Below are 13,536 nucleotides of genomic sequence, written 5' to 3'. Positions count from 1 at the left end.
TGCAACACGTGATGCGAGGCCAACTAGTCTTATAAAAAGTCCATCATAAGTGCCATGATTTATTCTCAGTCAGACGCATAAGGACGTCACATATGAGTAGATTAGAGCTCACTTCTGGGTAAAACTGGGAGAGTAGGTAGGGTGACATCCCTTGTGACGTGAATTCGTCAGTTATACTACAACGAAACATCATCGTTCCTAGAAACGTGTACAATAGCAATAGCAATACCTCATAGATCGTGGAAGTCTGATTGTCTCACAAAAACATAGGTTAGTGTTCGTAGATTTTTATCTAATCTGTAAAAATGGTCGGTTAATGTAGTAAACAGGAAATCTGAGTGTGCCGAAAAGATGGTATTTCATATACATTGTCAGATAAATGTCAGCTAACGGACTTGCAACGGTCAGTGCGAATATCAATGTAGCTTATGCTATTATACTCCTATTTTCACGAGATTTCCAATACTGGTTAAGTTGTACAGCGTTTCATACCAGGAAGTAATTTTTTGTGCAACATAATTGTAGTTAAAACAGTTAAAAATTGGAGTGTAAAACATATCAAAACATATCAAAATACTCCATCCTTTCTTCATAAAACTTGTCGAATATATACTTTGTTGACATATCCTGTACTGGTGATGAAATTTCTGACTTGTCTACTTTTAGCGATAGTACGCATGTAATTGCTAATTATCCCCTCTTAAAGCTTCTTTGTGAAGTAAACTATAACGAGAAACTAGAAGTAATATTTCCTTTGGAGTTTCAGCCCCAACCGTTGACTAAAGGAAAGCGAATGGTTTGTGAAATGTAACTAATCATAAGACAGCGGTTTACTATCATTATCTACTGTTGTATGACTCATAAATGACACACTGAGAAACACACACTTCCATGTTAGCTCGGTGTTTTTCCATTGCATTAACATAACTTCAAGTGCAACCATCAGTCACTACTACCGACATATTCGTCTCGTGGGATTGATGAACTCATTTATTGTTCAATCTCAGTTGCACATTTTTAATTAGATTACATATTTCTATCAATCGTGATCATCTTTAGACCTACGTACTTGCGTCATCAAGCCGTCCTATCTACATAGATCTGGAGATGATCCTTAGTGATCGAAACACGCAGTCTACTTAAAAATGTGCAACTGAGACTGAGCAATAAAGGAGAATTAGGTTAAGTAACCTTCAGACTTTCCAAGGTCGTGTTACTGAATTTGCGAACGCAAAACAGCAATAGTACTGTCGAAAATACACTCCTGGAAATTGAAATAAGAACACCGTCAATTCATTGTCCCAGGAAGGGGAAACTTTATTGACACATTCCTGGGGTCAGATACATCACATGATCACACTGACAGAACCACAGGCACATACACACAGGCAACAGAGCATGCACAATGTCGGCACTAGTACAGTGTATATCCACCTTTCGCAGCAATGCAGGCTGCTATTCTCCCATGGAGAGGATTGTAGAGATGCTGGATGTAGTCCTGTGGAACGGCTTGCCATGCCATTTCCACCTGGCGCCTCAGTTGGACCAGCGTTCGTGCTGGACGTGCAGACCGCGTGAGACGACGCTTCATACAGTCCCAAACATGCTCAATGGGGGACAGATCCGGAGATCTTGCTGGCCAGGGTAGTTGACTTACACCTTCTAGAGCACGTTTGGTAGCACGGGATACATGCGGACGTGCATTGTCCTGTTGGAACAGCAAGTTCCCTTGCCGGTCTAGGAATGGTAGAACGATGGGTTCGATGACGGTTTGGATGTACCGTGCACTATTCAGTGTCCCCTCCACGATCACCAGAGGTGTACCGCCAGTGTAGGAGATCGCTCCCCACACCATGATGCCGGGTGTTGGCCCTGTGTGCCTCGGTCGTATGCAGTCCTGATTGTGGCGCTCACCTGCACGACGCCAAACACGCATACGACCATCATTGGCACCAAGGCAGAAGCGACTCTCATCGCTGAAGACGACACGTCTCCATTCGTCCCTCCATTCACGCCTGTCGCGACACCACTGGAGGCGGGCTGCACGATGTTGGGGCGTGAGCGGAAGACGGCCTAACGGTGTGCGGGACCGTAGCCCAGCTTCATGGAGGCGGTTGCGAATGGTCCTCGCCGATACCCCAGGAGCAACAGTGTCCCTAATTTGCTGGGAAGTGGCGGTGCGGTCCTCTACGGCACTGCGTAGGATCCTACGGTCTTGGCGTGCATCCGTGCGTCGCTGCGGTCCGGTCCCAGGTCGACGGGCACGTGAACCTTCCGCCGACCACTGGCGACAACATCGATGTACTGTGGAGACCTCACGCCCCACGTGTTGAGCAATTCGGCGGTACGTCCACCCGGCCTCCCGCATGCCCACTATAAGCCCTCGCTCAAAGTCCGTCAACTGCACATACGGTTCATGTCCACGCTGTCGCGGCATGCTACCAGTGTTAAAGACTGCGATGGAGCTCCGTATGCCACGGCAAACTGGCTGACACTGACGGCGGCGGTGCACAAATTCTGCGCAGCTAGCGCCATTCGACGGCCAACACCGCGACTCCTGGTGTGTCCGCTGTGCCGTGCGTGTGATCATTGCTTGTACAGCCCTCTCGCAGTGTCCGGAGCAAGTATGGTGGGTCTGACACACCGGTGTCAATGTGTTCTTTTTTCTATTTCCAGGAGTGTATGTAGTAGATAGTTGTAATTTCTCATTACGGTATATGTTACCAGCATAGTAATTTAGATCTACATCTATACTCTTCAAATCGTTGTAAAGTGGATTATAAAGGGTAGTGCACATTAGGGACGGCGGTTAGCGCTGAAATAAACGGTTTTCCGTTATGTCGTGTTTTTCTTTCAACACAAATTTTACGTGACTATTAAAACCGCTCAGAATAACCGGTTTCTGAAATAACCGATTTTCGGTTTTTTATGTGTTTTTTTCATATAATCAACGTAGAAATCGGACGAACACTGAAAAATGTTGACTCCCTCAGTTTAAAGATCCCATAATCAAAATAATAAATTAAATAGTCAAATAAAAGAAATCTTAGTCCGTCCACTGTTTGCTGCTTTTCTCAAAAAGCGATAGTAGTTAAATAGTATAAAAAATCACCAGTGTTCTCCTGCTGAGGCTAAATTTTTAGGAAAAACTGCTCAAAAATCACGTTATAAGGGCGGATCATACCACTATTTTGGTATTACGAGTAATCCTAAAGCATGAAAACTGTGGCTAAAGCACTCTATTTTTTGTGTTAATGTATCATTTTTCAAGGGCTACAAGCAAATAAAGGCATATTATGTAGACATGGGTAGAAAACCAGCTACTTTCTATTTTTGTGGCAAACTACGAATGAAATGTGTCGTAAGTTGTTGTGGCTCCTACTGTTGTTAATCATTTAAGGCAAATGGACCGTTTTACTTCCTTAATACCGCAATTTGTAAGATACTTTCAGACTAGGGATGGTGCCATTCTGTGATACCAATAGATCAGATTGGGCAAGTCCCGCACACCATGTCCACGTGTAACTTCCAATGGGCTATGCCAGGTGGCAACAGTTACATTACTGTGTCAACAATGCTACACCAATTCTTACGTCATGCTCGTTTCTGTCGACATTATTATTAAAATAACACTGACTGCTTTTCCTATTTTCTACAATATCGCAATATTTGAAAGTGATGAAAATTTTACAAACAAAAATTACTCGTTTTTTTAAAAAAGGGTTTCTTAAAAACGAAAACTTTTACCGCTGGTGCTTTGGTTAATTATTATTCTTTCTCCTTTATTAATAAAAAATGAAAAAGCACCTGTAATAGCACAGGCCATACAAATGCAGAAAAGTGCCGATTATTCAGAACAAAATACAGATATCGGTTTTAACCGATCGTTTTTTCCTATCTGTTCTTCCCATTCTACAACGTATTAGGGTTTCTTCTTCGTTCCACTCGCTTATGGAGCACGGGTAAAGAGATCGCTTAAATGACTGTATGTGCGCTGTAATTATTCTAATCTTGTCTTCGTAATAGCAATATGTAGGGTGGTGTTGTACGTATGTGGATACCTCACTAAATGCTCGTCCTTGAAAGTGTATCTGTGCAGCAAAATGAACGGTCGCATGCGCCGCGGTGCGTGCGGTGGGTGCCACGTTGGGCACCAAAATGTGGCAGCTCGGAGGTGCGTTGACCGCTGTGGAGGAGTGGATGAGCCGAAACTCTAGTGGTCAGAATGGCCGTTGATCTCCCACCTGTGCACTGTGAGTTCAATGAGTTGGCAAGGACTGTGGAAAACCGGCATCAGGAGAAGGTGGCAGTAGCCAGACGGAAGCATGTAATCTCTTCATTACTCCAAATGCCACAGCAGTTAGAGGTTCGCACCCCTCGTCCGATGGCGCAGCCTGGTGTTGACCTAATGCATTGATGTAATATGGGCGCGATAAGGCGTCGATCTCGTGGCCCACGGTGGTGAGAAATGGTGTCATGTGGACGGCGGTAGACGCTTATGAACGTAACACGCGAACAGCGGTCCAGCTGTGCCGATGCCGACATGATCGTACCCAGTCTTATGTTTTCCCACTGAGGGCAAATACCAACGCTAGATTGATTGCTCATTCGTCTCTGCTCCGCTTATGTACTTTCCTTACCGTGTCACGTGCCCGCAACACCGCCTAGCGACTGTAGATCCCGCAGAAGGTTGTTATCTTGAGGTTTTGGCTCCTCAATGTATATCTGTGCTCCGCATTGTGCTACATTATGTACAGTGTAAGGTACCCAGCGTACCAGAATTATTTTGTCCCCTGCTTCACCACAAGCGGGTGTTGTGCGAGAACACTAATCTAGTTTAACGTCGTTGTCATTAGGCGGGATGTGTAATGGAATATGTATTATATTGTTTGAGTAACACTGGAGTTCGGACACTCGTTATTTTGGGAGATTGGCTCTTCCCAATAAAAAATTTCTCGTGGCGTGTGCTACTGCAGTTCTCGATCATGTTTTTTTAGGCACTCGCGCTCATCAGACGAACTGGTGATCAATCACACTGCTGTTCTTTGACTCTTACCTCAACCTCACTTGACCTTTGTAACAGTCCTAGGCTGACGATCACCACTCAAAAATTGATCGACTCATTTTATGGGACTCACTTCTTGGGTTTATTACACTACTGGCCAGTAAAATTGCTACACAACGAAGATGACGTGCTACAGACGCGAAATTTAACTAACAGGAAGAGGTTGCTGTGATATGCAAATGATAACCTTTTCAGAGCATTCACACAAGGTTGGCGCCGGTGGCGACACCTACAAAGTGCTGACGTGAGGAAAGTTTCCAACCGATTTCTCATACACAGACAGCAGTTGACCGGCGTTGCCTAGTGAAACGTTGTTGTGATGCCTCGTGTAAGGAGGAGAAATGCGTACCATCACGTTTCCGACTTTGATAAAGGTCGGATTGTAGCCGGTCGGATTGTAGCCTATCGTGATAGCGATTTATCTTATAGCCACATTGCTGCTCGCAGTGGTCGAGATCCAATGACTGCTATCATAATATGGAACGCCGTGCTGGATCCCAATTTCCTCGTATCACTAGCAGTCGAAATGACAGACATCTTGTCCGCATGGCTGTAACGGATCGTGCAGCCACGTCTCGATCCCTGAGTCAGCAGATGGGGACATTTGCAAGACAATAACCATCTGCACGAACAGTTCGACGACGTTTGCAGCGGCATGGACTATCAACTCGGAGACCATGGCTGTGGTTACCCTTGACGCTGCATCGCAGACAGGAGCGCCTGCGATGGTGTACTCGACGACGAACCTGGCTGCGCGAATGACAAAACGTCATTTTTTTGGATGAATCTAGGTTCTGTTTACAGCATCGTGATGGTCGCATCCGTGTTTGGCGACATCGCGGTGAACTCACATTGGAAGTGTGTATTCGTCATCGCCATACTGGTATATCACACGGCGTTATGGGATGGGGTGCCATTGGTTACACGTCCCGGTCACCTCTTGTTCGCATTGACGGCACTTTGAACAGTGGACGTTACATTTCAGATGTGCTACGAGCCGTGGCTCCACCCTTCATTCGATCCCTGCGAAACCCTATATTTCAGCAGAATAATGCACAACCGCATGTTGCAGGTCCTGAACGGGCCTCTCTGGATACAGAAAATGTTCGACTTTTACCCTGGACAGCACATTCTGCAGATCTCTCGCCAATTAAAACGTCTGGTCAATGGCGGCCGAGCAACTGGCTCGTCACAATACGCCAGTCACTACTCTTGATGAACTGTGGTATTGTGCTGAAACTGCAAGGGCAGCTTTACCCGTACACGCCATCCAAGCTCTGTTTGACTCAATGCCCAGGCATATCAAGGGCGTTATTGCAGCCAGAGATGGTTGTTCTGGGTACTGATTTCTCAGAATCTATGCACCCAAATTGAGTGAAAATTTAATCACATGTCAGTTCTAGTATAATATATTTGTCCAATGAATACCCGTTTATCATCTGCTTTTCATCTTGGTGTAGCAATTTTAATGGCCAGTAGTTTACATTTACTTAGGTTTTTTTTAAATGAATCTTCGCCTGCTAAGGGTCTTCCTGAAAGCTGGATCTGTCTAATAATTTTACCTTACCCCTTCACTTACCACTTTATCGTAATTTTGGGAAAATCTGTCTGTATTGTTTTTAGGGTTTTGATTGTAATAATGCAGATATTAAAATTTATTTTAATTAACATAGTATGCTGGTGGCTTGAAATATCACTTTCTCACACTTGTCAGTATAGACCCTCCTGCGTACGTGTTATTACAGAAAGTGAAGTGGAAAATTCTGTCAGGAATCTGCCCTCATGCAAAAAAAAAAGGACATGCTGGCTGTCATCTCACAACCCGTAGTATCTGTGCCATCTGCTGACAAAATACCGCGTTAAGAGGAAATGTGCTGCCAATTGTGATGACCGGATGCAAGACTGAGAGCAACAGAGCCAGTTAAAATGCATTAGCACTCTTGCTGCTCGCACAGTGACTGCTGAAATCAGTGCCGTTATAGGATCAAATCTCTTCTATCATATACTGCTGTATTCTTAGTGTACTTACATACTGTAGGGGATATTAACTTAAGCATTTTGAGATTTGGAACCAATGATCTAAAATAAATTTTTTGTTTTCTATTGACATAAATAATTTACATTTTGTGATAGCAACTTAAGCTCGTAGTTGTTATACAATGTGACGATTTCTTGTCTCAGTGAATGCGTTACACAATAATAGCTTTGACACAGCTTAACTATGGGTTCTCGTACTTGATCCTGTCTGTATACAGGCAATAGTAATTGTCCTATCATATTACCTTGGCGAACGTCGGATGCTTATTTAACTTTTGGTGATACGTCTCCGTCAATAAAAACATAGAGTTGTGCCTTCCAGGAAATATTCATTCCTGTTGCACTCGTACCTGAACTTTCCATGAGCACTGTCCAATGAATTCATATTCTCAACACGTTTTCCAGGTATCCAGTCGTATAGTGCTTATCCTCCCTTACCGCCACATCCTCATTGCTGTACGGACTGTCAATTTGTTTGTCACTTTTACTCTCCCACCTTTAGGATTCGTCACAGAACCACTAATTCCCCCCAAACCACCTACAGCTCATCAATATCCGGAAATCACAAAGGAACCTCCACCCTCAGAGTTCTCAGTCTGTTCATAGAGAGCTTTTATTCACACCATAAATATTTTGGAATGATGATTCGCATTACAAGATAGGTGACGAAGGCTGATGGATTCTTGGTCGAACACTGAGCACACGGCTTGATTCTAATTAAGCGATAGTGAGGTTTCTGCAGATAATGGAAACTGAGACTAAAAGCGATGATACAACACAATTCATTCCTCCCTTCCATATTAAGATATGGAAAAAAATATCTTCCCAGCACAGAGGTGATGCTCATATCAGTGAAGCGTGGATTATCTTATACAGGTATGTGTTTCGCGATGAATTAAACAAAATTTCATTGATATATCGCTTCAAACCAGACGTCTTGTACATGGTGGGGCAGATAAAAGTGACCCGGAGATCAGAGTTCCAGGGCACAAGGAAACACAGCAGAGAAAAGGAAATACAACACTAACCTGACTATATCAGATGATGCAAGTGACTCCCATTCATCTCAGCAAGTTACTGACGGAGGATCGAGGCCAGAATGCTGGAATTGCTGCAATGTCATTTTAAAATCTTCTGCTGCAGAAGGCTAGGAGAGTTGCTGCGATACCCCTCAGACTTGAGCGCCCTCATACAAAGTAATCGAACAGTGACAAATCAGGTGACCTGGGTGGGCAGCTGGGGCCGATACCAGACTGACCTCTGCCACCAACTCTACCAGGTGTGAAAATTGTGTAAATGTCCTACAAGGTTCGGCTGGCTGTATGGAAAGTTACTGCATCCTCTTTGACCTAACTGTAGGTCCTTTCCTTCTCCGTTAATCCTGACACAATTGGTTTCAGAATCTCCTGGCTATTTTTATTTTCCCCACACTGTGTATTCTAAAATGGATTTTTTGCAATACCATACCACAACATACTTTTTGCATTTCGATGATTGTTTATTGTCAACCCATATTTAGCGAAATATGACGAAGATTATAAGGATTATCCAGGTTCACCTGTAGCTATTCAGAAATGAGACGATGTTTTCAATCACGCTGGTATTTCTCTTAATGATTCAACAGTAGGTGGATGCCAGTGATTCAGCAAAAAGACAGCAATAGTTGTTTCATCTGTCAGAAAAGTCGCTGCGAATGTTTCAAATGTTTTCCAAAGGAATTCTTCTTATTCATTACTTTGCAAAGACAATTATATAAATCATCTGGGGAAACTGGACGATAAAACACATGACAGAAGACCCAGATTCGAAAAGGAAAAACAAGACATATTTCAGCAGGACAACGGAGCTCTCAATGAAGGGACTCTGCCTGCAGGGAAATTGAGGGGACTTCTACTTGTTTAGCAGATTTGGCACCCTCTTGCTCCCAATCTCCCAACCGTACAACATCTAATGAATTCAGTGTCTAGAAAACAGTACGAGTCAAGTGAAATTCATGGCAATGATAGGTAAGTACCTTAAGTCCTTCGAGAATAATACCGTAAGTATCGGCCTCCGTAGCCGAGGTCACTAATCCATGCTTTTTACGTCGGCGCTAGACTCGAGGGTAAGCTTGTTCAGATCCTTGTGTTGGATGAAATTTTCGCCTCCCAGTATTTGGCTGGTAAGGGTGGTGGTGTTAAGTTTCTGGTAACCACTCTTCGCCCAGTTTCCTGGTTAAATTCCAAATCTTTCCACAGTGCCTCGTGAAGAGATGTAACGTGACGCTGATAATGATCTATGCATCGGAAGGGGGACGTTGAGCTTAAGGTCTTCTTGGTGCCTTTTGGGACGAGTGGGCAATGTGCCGGAACGAGGTTACAGCTTCTCATTTCTCTCATCATCATCGTCATCATCATCATCATTATCATACGACACCAAGATAACAATACACTATACACACACTCATTACACTCCCTTATACTTCTCCAACTCGTATCTGTCAGGAAGACTACTCAAATTATCGTCCGACCATCCAGATTTAGGTTTTCCGTGAACTGTGTAAATCGATTAAGGCAAGGCAAATGTCGGGATGATTGCTTTAAAAGGGCACGGCCGATTTACTTACATTAGATTAGATTAGATTAATATTAGTTCGATGGATTATGAATACGATATTTCGTAATGATGTGGAACAAGTCAAATTTTCCAATACATGACATAATTAAGTTAACAACATACTTAAGTTAATATAACAACTTTTTTATTTTTGTGTTTAATTTTTTTATTTTTTATTTATAATTTTTTCCTAATTTATATCTAAAAATTCCTCTATGGAGTAGAAGGAGTTGTCATTCAGAAATTCTTTTAATTTCTTCTTAAATACTTCGTGGTTATCTGTCAGACTTTTGATACTATTTGGTAAGTGACCAAAGACGTTAGTGGCAGTATAAATCACCCTTTTCTGTGCCAAAGTTAGATTTAATCTTGAATAGTGAAGATCATCGTTTCTCCTAGTATTATAGTTATGCTCACTGCTATTACTTTTGAATTGGGTTTGGTTGTTAATAACAAATTTCATAAGAGAGTACATATACTGAGAAGCTACTGTGAATATCCCTAGATCCTTAAATAAATGTCTGCAGGATGATGTTGGGTGGACCCCAGCTATTATTCTGATTACACGCTTTTGTGCAATAAATACTTTATTCCTCAGTGATGAGTTACCCCAAAATATGATGCCATATGAAAGCAATGAGTGAAAATAGGCGTAGTAAGCTAATTTACTATAATGTTTATCACCAAAATTTGCAATGACCCTTATTGCATAAGTAATTGAACTCAAACGTTTCAGCAGATCATCAATGTGTTTCTTCCAATTTAATCTCTCATCAATGGATACACCTAAAAATTGGAATATTCTACCTTAGCTATATGCTTCTGATTAAGGTCTATATTTATTAATGGTGTCATAGCATTCACTGTACGGAACTGTATGTACTGTGCCTTATCAAAATTCAGTGAGAGTCCGTTTACAGGGAACCACTTAGTAATTTTCTGAAAGACAGTATTGACAATTTCATCAGTTAATTCTTGTTTGTCAGGTGTGATTACTATACTTGTATCATCAGCAAAGACATCTAACTTTGCCTCTTCATGAATATAGAATGGCAAGTCATTAATATATATTAACCCTTCCCTACTCTGAGCTTCCAGTCGGTGTCTAATGACCATTGTCGACGGGAGGTAAAACACTGGTCTTCATTTCTTCCTTTTTAAGCTCCACACATGTGACACAACTCTTCCATATCTGCAAGAAAACGAAAACGAACCCAAGTGCGCGGAGGCAGAACACTCTTCCCGACTAGGCCTCTGGAGGAAAGACGTTGGACAAGGTGAAGTGACTTCATAGGGTGCGCAGCTTCTTTCCCTGCCAAAAATTAAATATTTTTACCCTTGTAACTGAACTGATGCTCTTTCGGTAATGCCCTTGCTGATCGACTGTAACAGAAAAGTGTGATGTCGACTATATAATATTTTCATGGACAAGGGAGGCAAACTTGCACTCTTCAAGTTCGAGTAACCTGCCGTTCACAAGGCTTCGTGTAAATTTGACGTCATTCTGACGTCACACTTTGAACTGAAGACGAAAAGGGCCGTCTGTGGATTTTCGTGACCGTTAGGCTCAAAACACGAGAGGCGTTGAAAATAATAACACTCATCTGAAGTAGAGAGAACTGGGCGCTACACATTTTCTTTGCTGCACGGTATGTTAACCTCCAAGTCACGTCGTTTATAAATGTGTAATGTTCTACATTCATGTGGAGTCGGCTGCGGGTAAGCGAAAGATTAATGTGTTGGCAAGAATTAACTTCGAATCTTACTGAAAAAGTTGTATGCCAACACCGTATATATTCAACAGTGTTCCTTAAGGTGCATATAAAAATGAACTTATTTTTAGAAACTCTGAAACCAGTTTCGGGTGTTGGTCTGCAATTAGCAAGAATTGGTAGCCATTCTAGCAGACGAATTAAAGAAGTATCTTATTTACTTGTGTCGTCCAGATTATTGTCCGCCACATTTTACTTGACTGTCTTTTATTCTCTAACCAGAGGGCGGCGGTTTCCTTGCCACCGGATTTGGCCTCTATTCTGCAAGACGACGCAACGACTGTGGTTAAGGTCTTACGGTTTTGTGTCCTGTCCAATTTGTTGCCTCGGATTTTAGGGAAAGGATTTTAATATGCTTCTGGGTGACTGACTCACCCAGGTTTTAGGTAAGAGGTCCGTCAGTCGCGATTACCTCCTTGTTTCCCTTCGATTTCTGTTCTCCTTTCCTTATGTTTCCTTTCCTTTTTTAGTGTGTTCCTTCTCCTCTTGTTTTGCCTGTGTATGTGAGGATTTGGAACTGCGTCAAGTCTGTGTCTTTTAGCCGTTCTCCTTGTTCACTGTCGATCTTCGTCCCTTCACCGCATGTGTTCCTGTTTCTATGCGTTTGGGCGCTGATGACCACGCTGTTTAGCGCCGGAAAGCCTCAAACCACACACACACACACACCAGTGATACTGAATAGGCCGACGGACAAGAAGGCAGCGCCTGTCAGCTGCCCCTGGGTTGCAGGCGCTGGAGCTTCGGCCGGAGGACAAGGGCGCGCTGGTGGCGCGCAGCAAGTGCTACCTGCTGCTGGGGCAGCCGCAGCTGGCGCTGCAGGACGCCGAGGCGGCGCTGCGGGTCCAGCCCGTCGACCCGGAGAACACGCCGCGGCCGCCCACCTACGCTGAGGGTTCGTATGCTCGGCTCCTCTCTAAGCAGTCTCACCACCAGCTAATGGCGGAAACGGTTGCAGCTGCGACAGGCACCATACAGGTGAAGTCGAATGCAAGGAACAGTGGGTACGACGACGTGAAGGTCAGTGCACAGTCATCCATTTCCTAAAGCACTTGGCGCAACTCAAGCTACATTTCTGCATCTTTTTTAAACACTCGCCGGTAGCTGACTGTGTAGCGTACAAGTACGTGCGCGCCGTTTCTATGTTTCAGAATTTGCGAATCGGCTTAAATTTTGGAAGAAGGTAGACGAATACATGTAATCAATGTTCGTCCTGTTGTTTTGTGGATGCCTTATCTGTTGCCACGATAAAACCAATATGGTCCGAAAGTCAATAAAGGAACCTAGAAACCTATATCAGATCAGTCATTGCCCGCCTCAACAAAAATGTACACCGGCTGCCAAGCTACGGCGATCTAACGTGAGAATTGTGGAAGAGTAAAAGTTTGGAACCAGAATGAAAAATGCCTCTTTCACAGTCGTTGACAGCGTGTCACCTGGCCGCCAGAAACAAGCCATTTATATTCCGCGTGTCCAGCTATACCCGCGGCCGAGAATCAGCCCATGCGGGCAAATGGTTCAAATGGCTCAGAGCACTATGGGACTTAACTTCTGAGGTCAGCAGTCCCCTAGAATTTAGAACTACTTAAACATAACTAACCTAAGGACATCACACACACCCATGCCCGACGCAGCATTCGAACCTGCGACCGTATCGGTTGCACGGTTCCAGACTGTAGCGCTTACAACCACTCGGCCACCCCGGCCGGCGGAGTCGGGCATGTGTGATGTATATGTAAATTGAAAATAAAGAATACTTTTCCTTCAGATTGAGCCACACATTTTTTATGTATTAGTAATTCTATTTTACGTTAAAGTCTTTTCACGTGTTACAAATACCGAATTTTTATAATTGTTATACACTTTTCATATGCACGTAGTGTTAAATAGGTACTTAAATTTCTTTGAAAAAATCAAAATGGTCTAAACGAAAAAATGCCACTCGTCTGTCAATTAAAAAAAAACTGCCTCAAAACATTTTTACGAATACATTCCGTGATAAGCAACAGCTTCAACTATGGGTTAGAAAAAATAATGATTTTTACATCTTGCAATTTATCGGCTAAGGTA

The 13,536-nt window shown here is 43.2% G+C and overlaps 1 protein-coding gene across 1 annotated transcript in view; it reads left to right on the top strand.

The window, feature by feature from the left end:
* The window catches only part of LOC126335792 (outer dynein arm-docking complex subunit 4-like), a 71,021-nt gene that overhangs the window by 35,350 nt on the left and 22,135 nt on the right, over nucleotides 1-13,536 (top strand). The window contains exon 3 of the mRNA XM_049999256.1: nucleotides 12,199-12,309. Within this exon, the coding sequence (XP_049855213.1) occupies nucleotides 12,199-12,309 (111 nt within the window). The remainder of the gene's footprint in view (nucleotides 1-12,198; nucleotides 12,310-13,536) is intronic.

This window comes from Schistocerca gregaria, chromosome 2 (genome assembly GCF_023897955.1).
Source record: "Schistocerca gregaria isolate iqSchGreg1 chromosome 2, iqSchGreg1.2, whole genome shotgun sequence".
In the NCBI taxonomy this organism is placed as follows: Eukaryota; Metazoa; Arthropoda; class Insecta; order Orthoptera; family Acrididae; genus Schistocerca; species Schistocerca gregaria.
The sequence above is the reverse complement of the archived record's forward strand: the minus strand, read 5'-3'. Positions and strand labels throughout refer to the sequence as shown.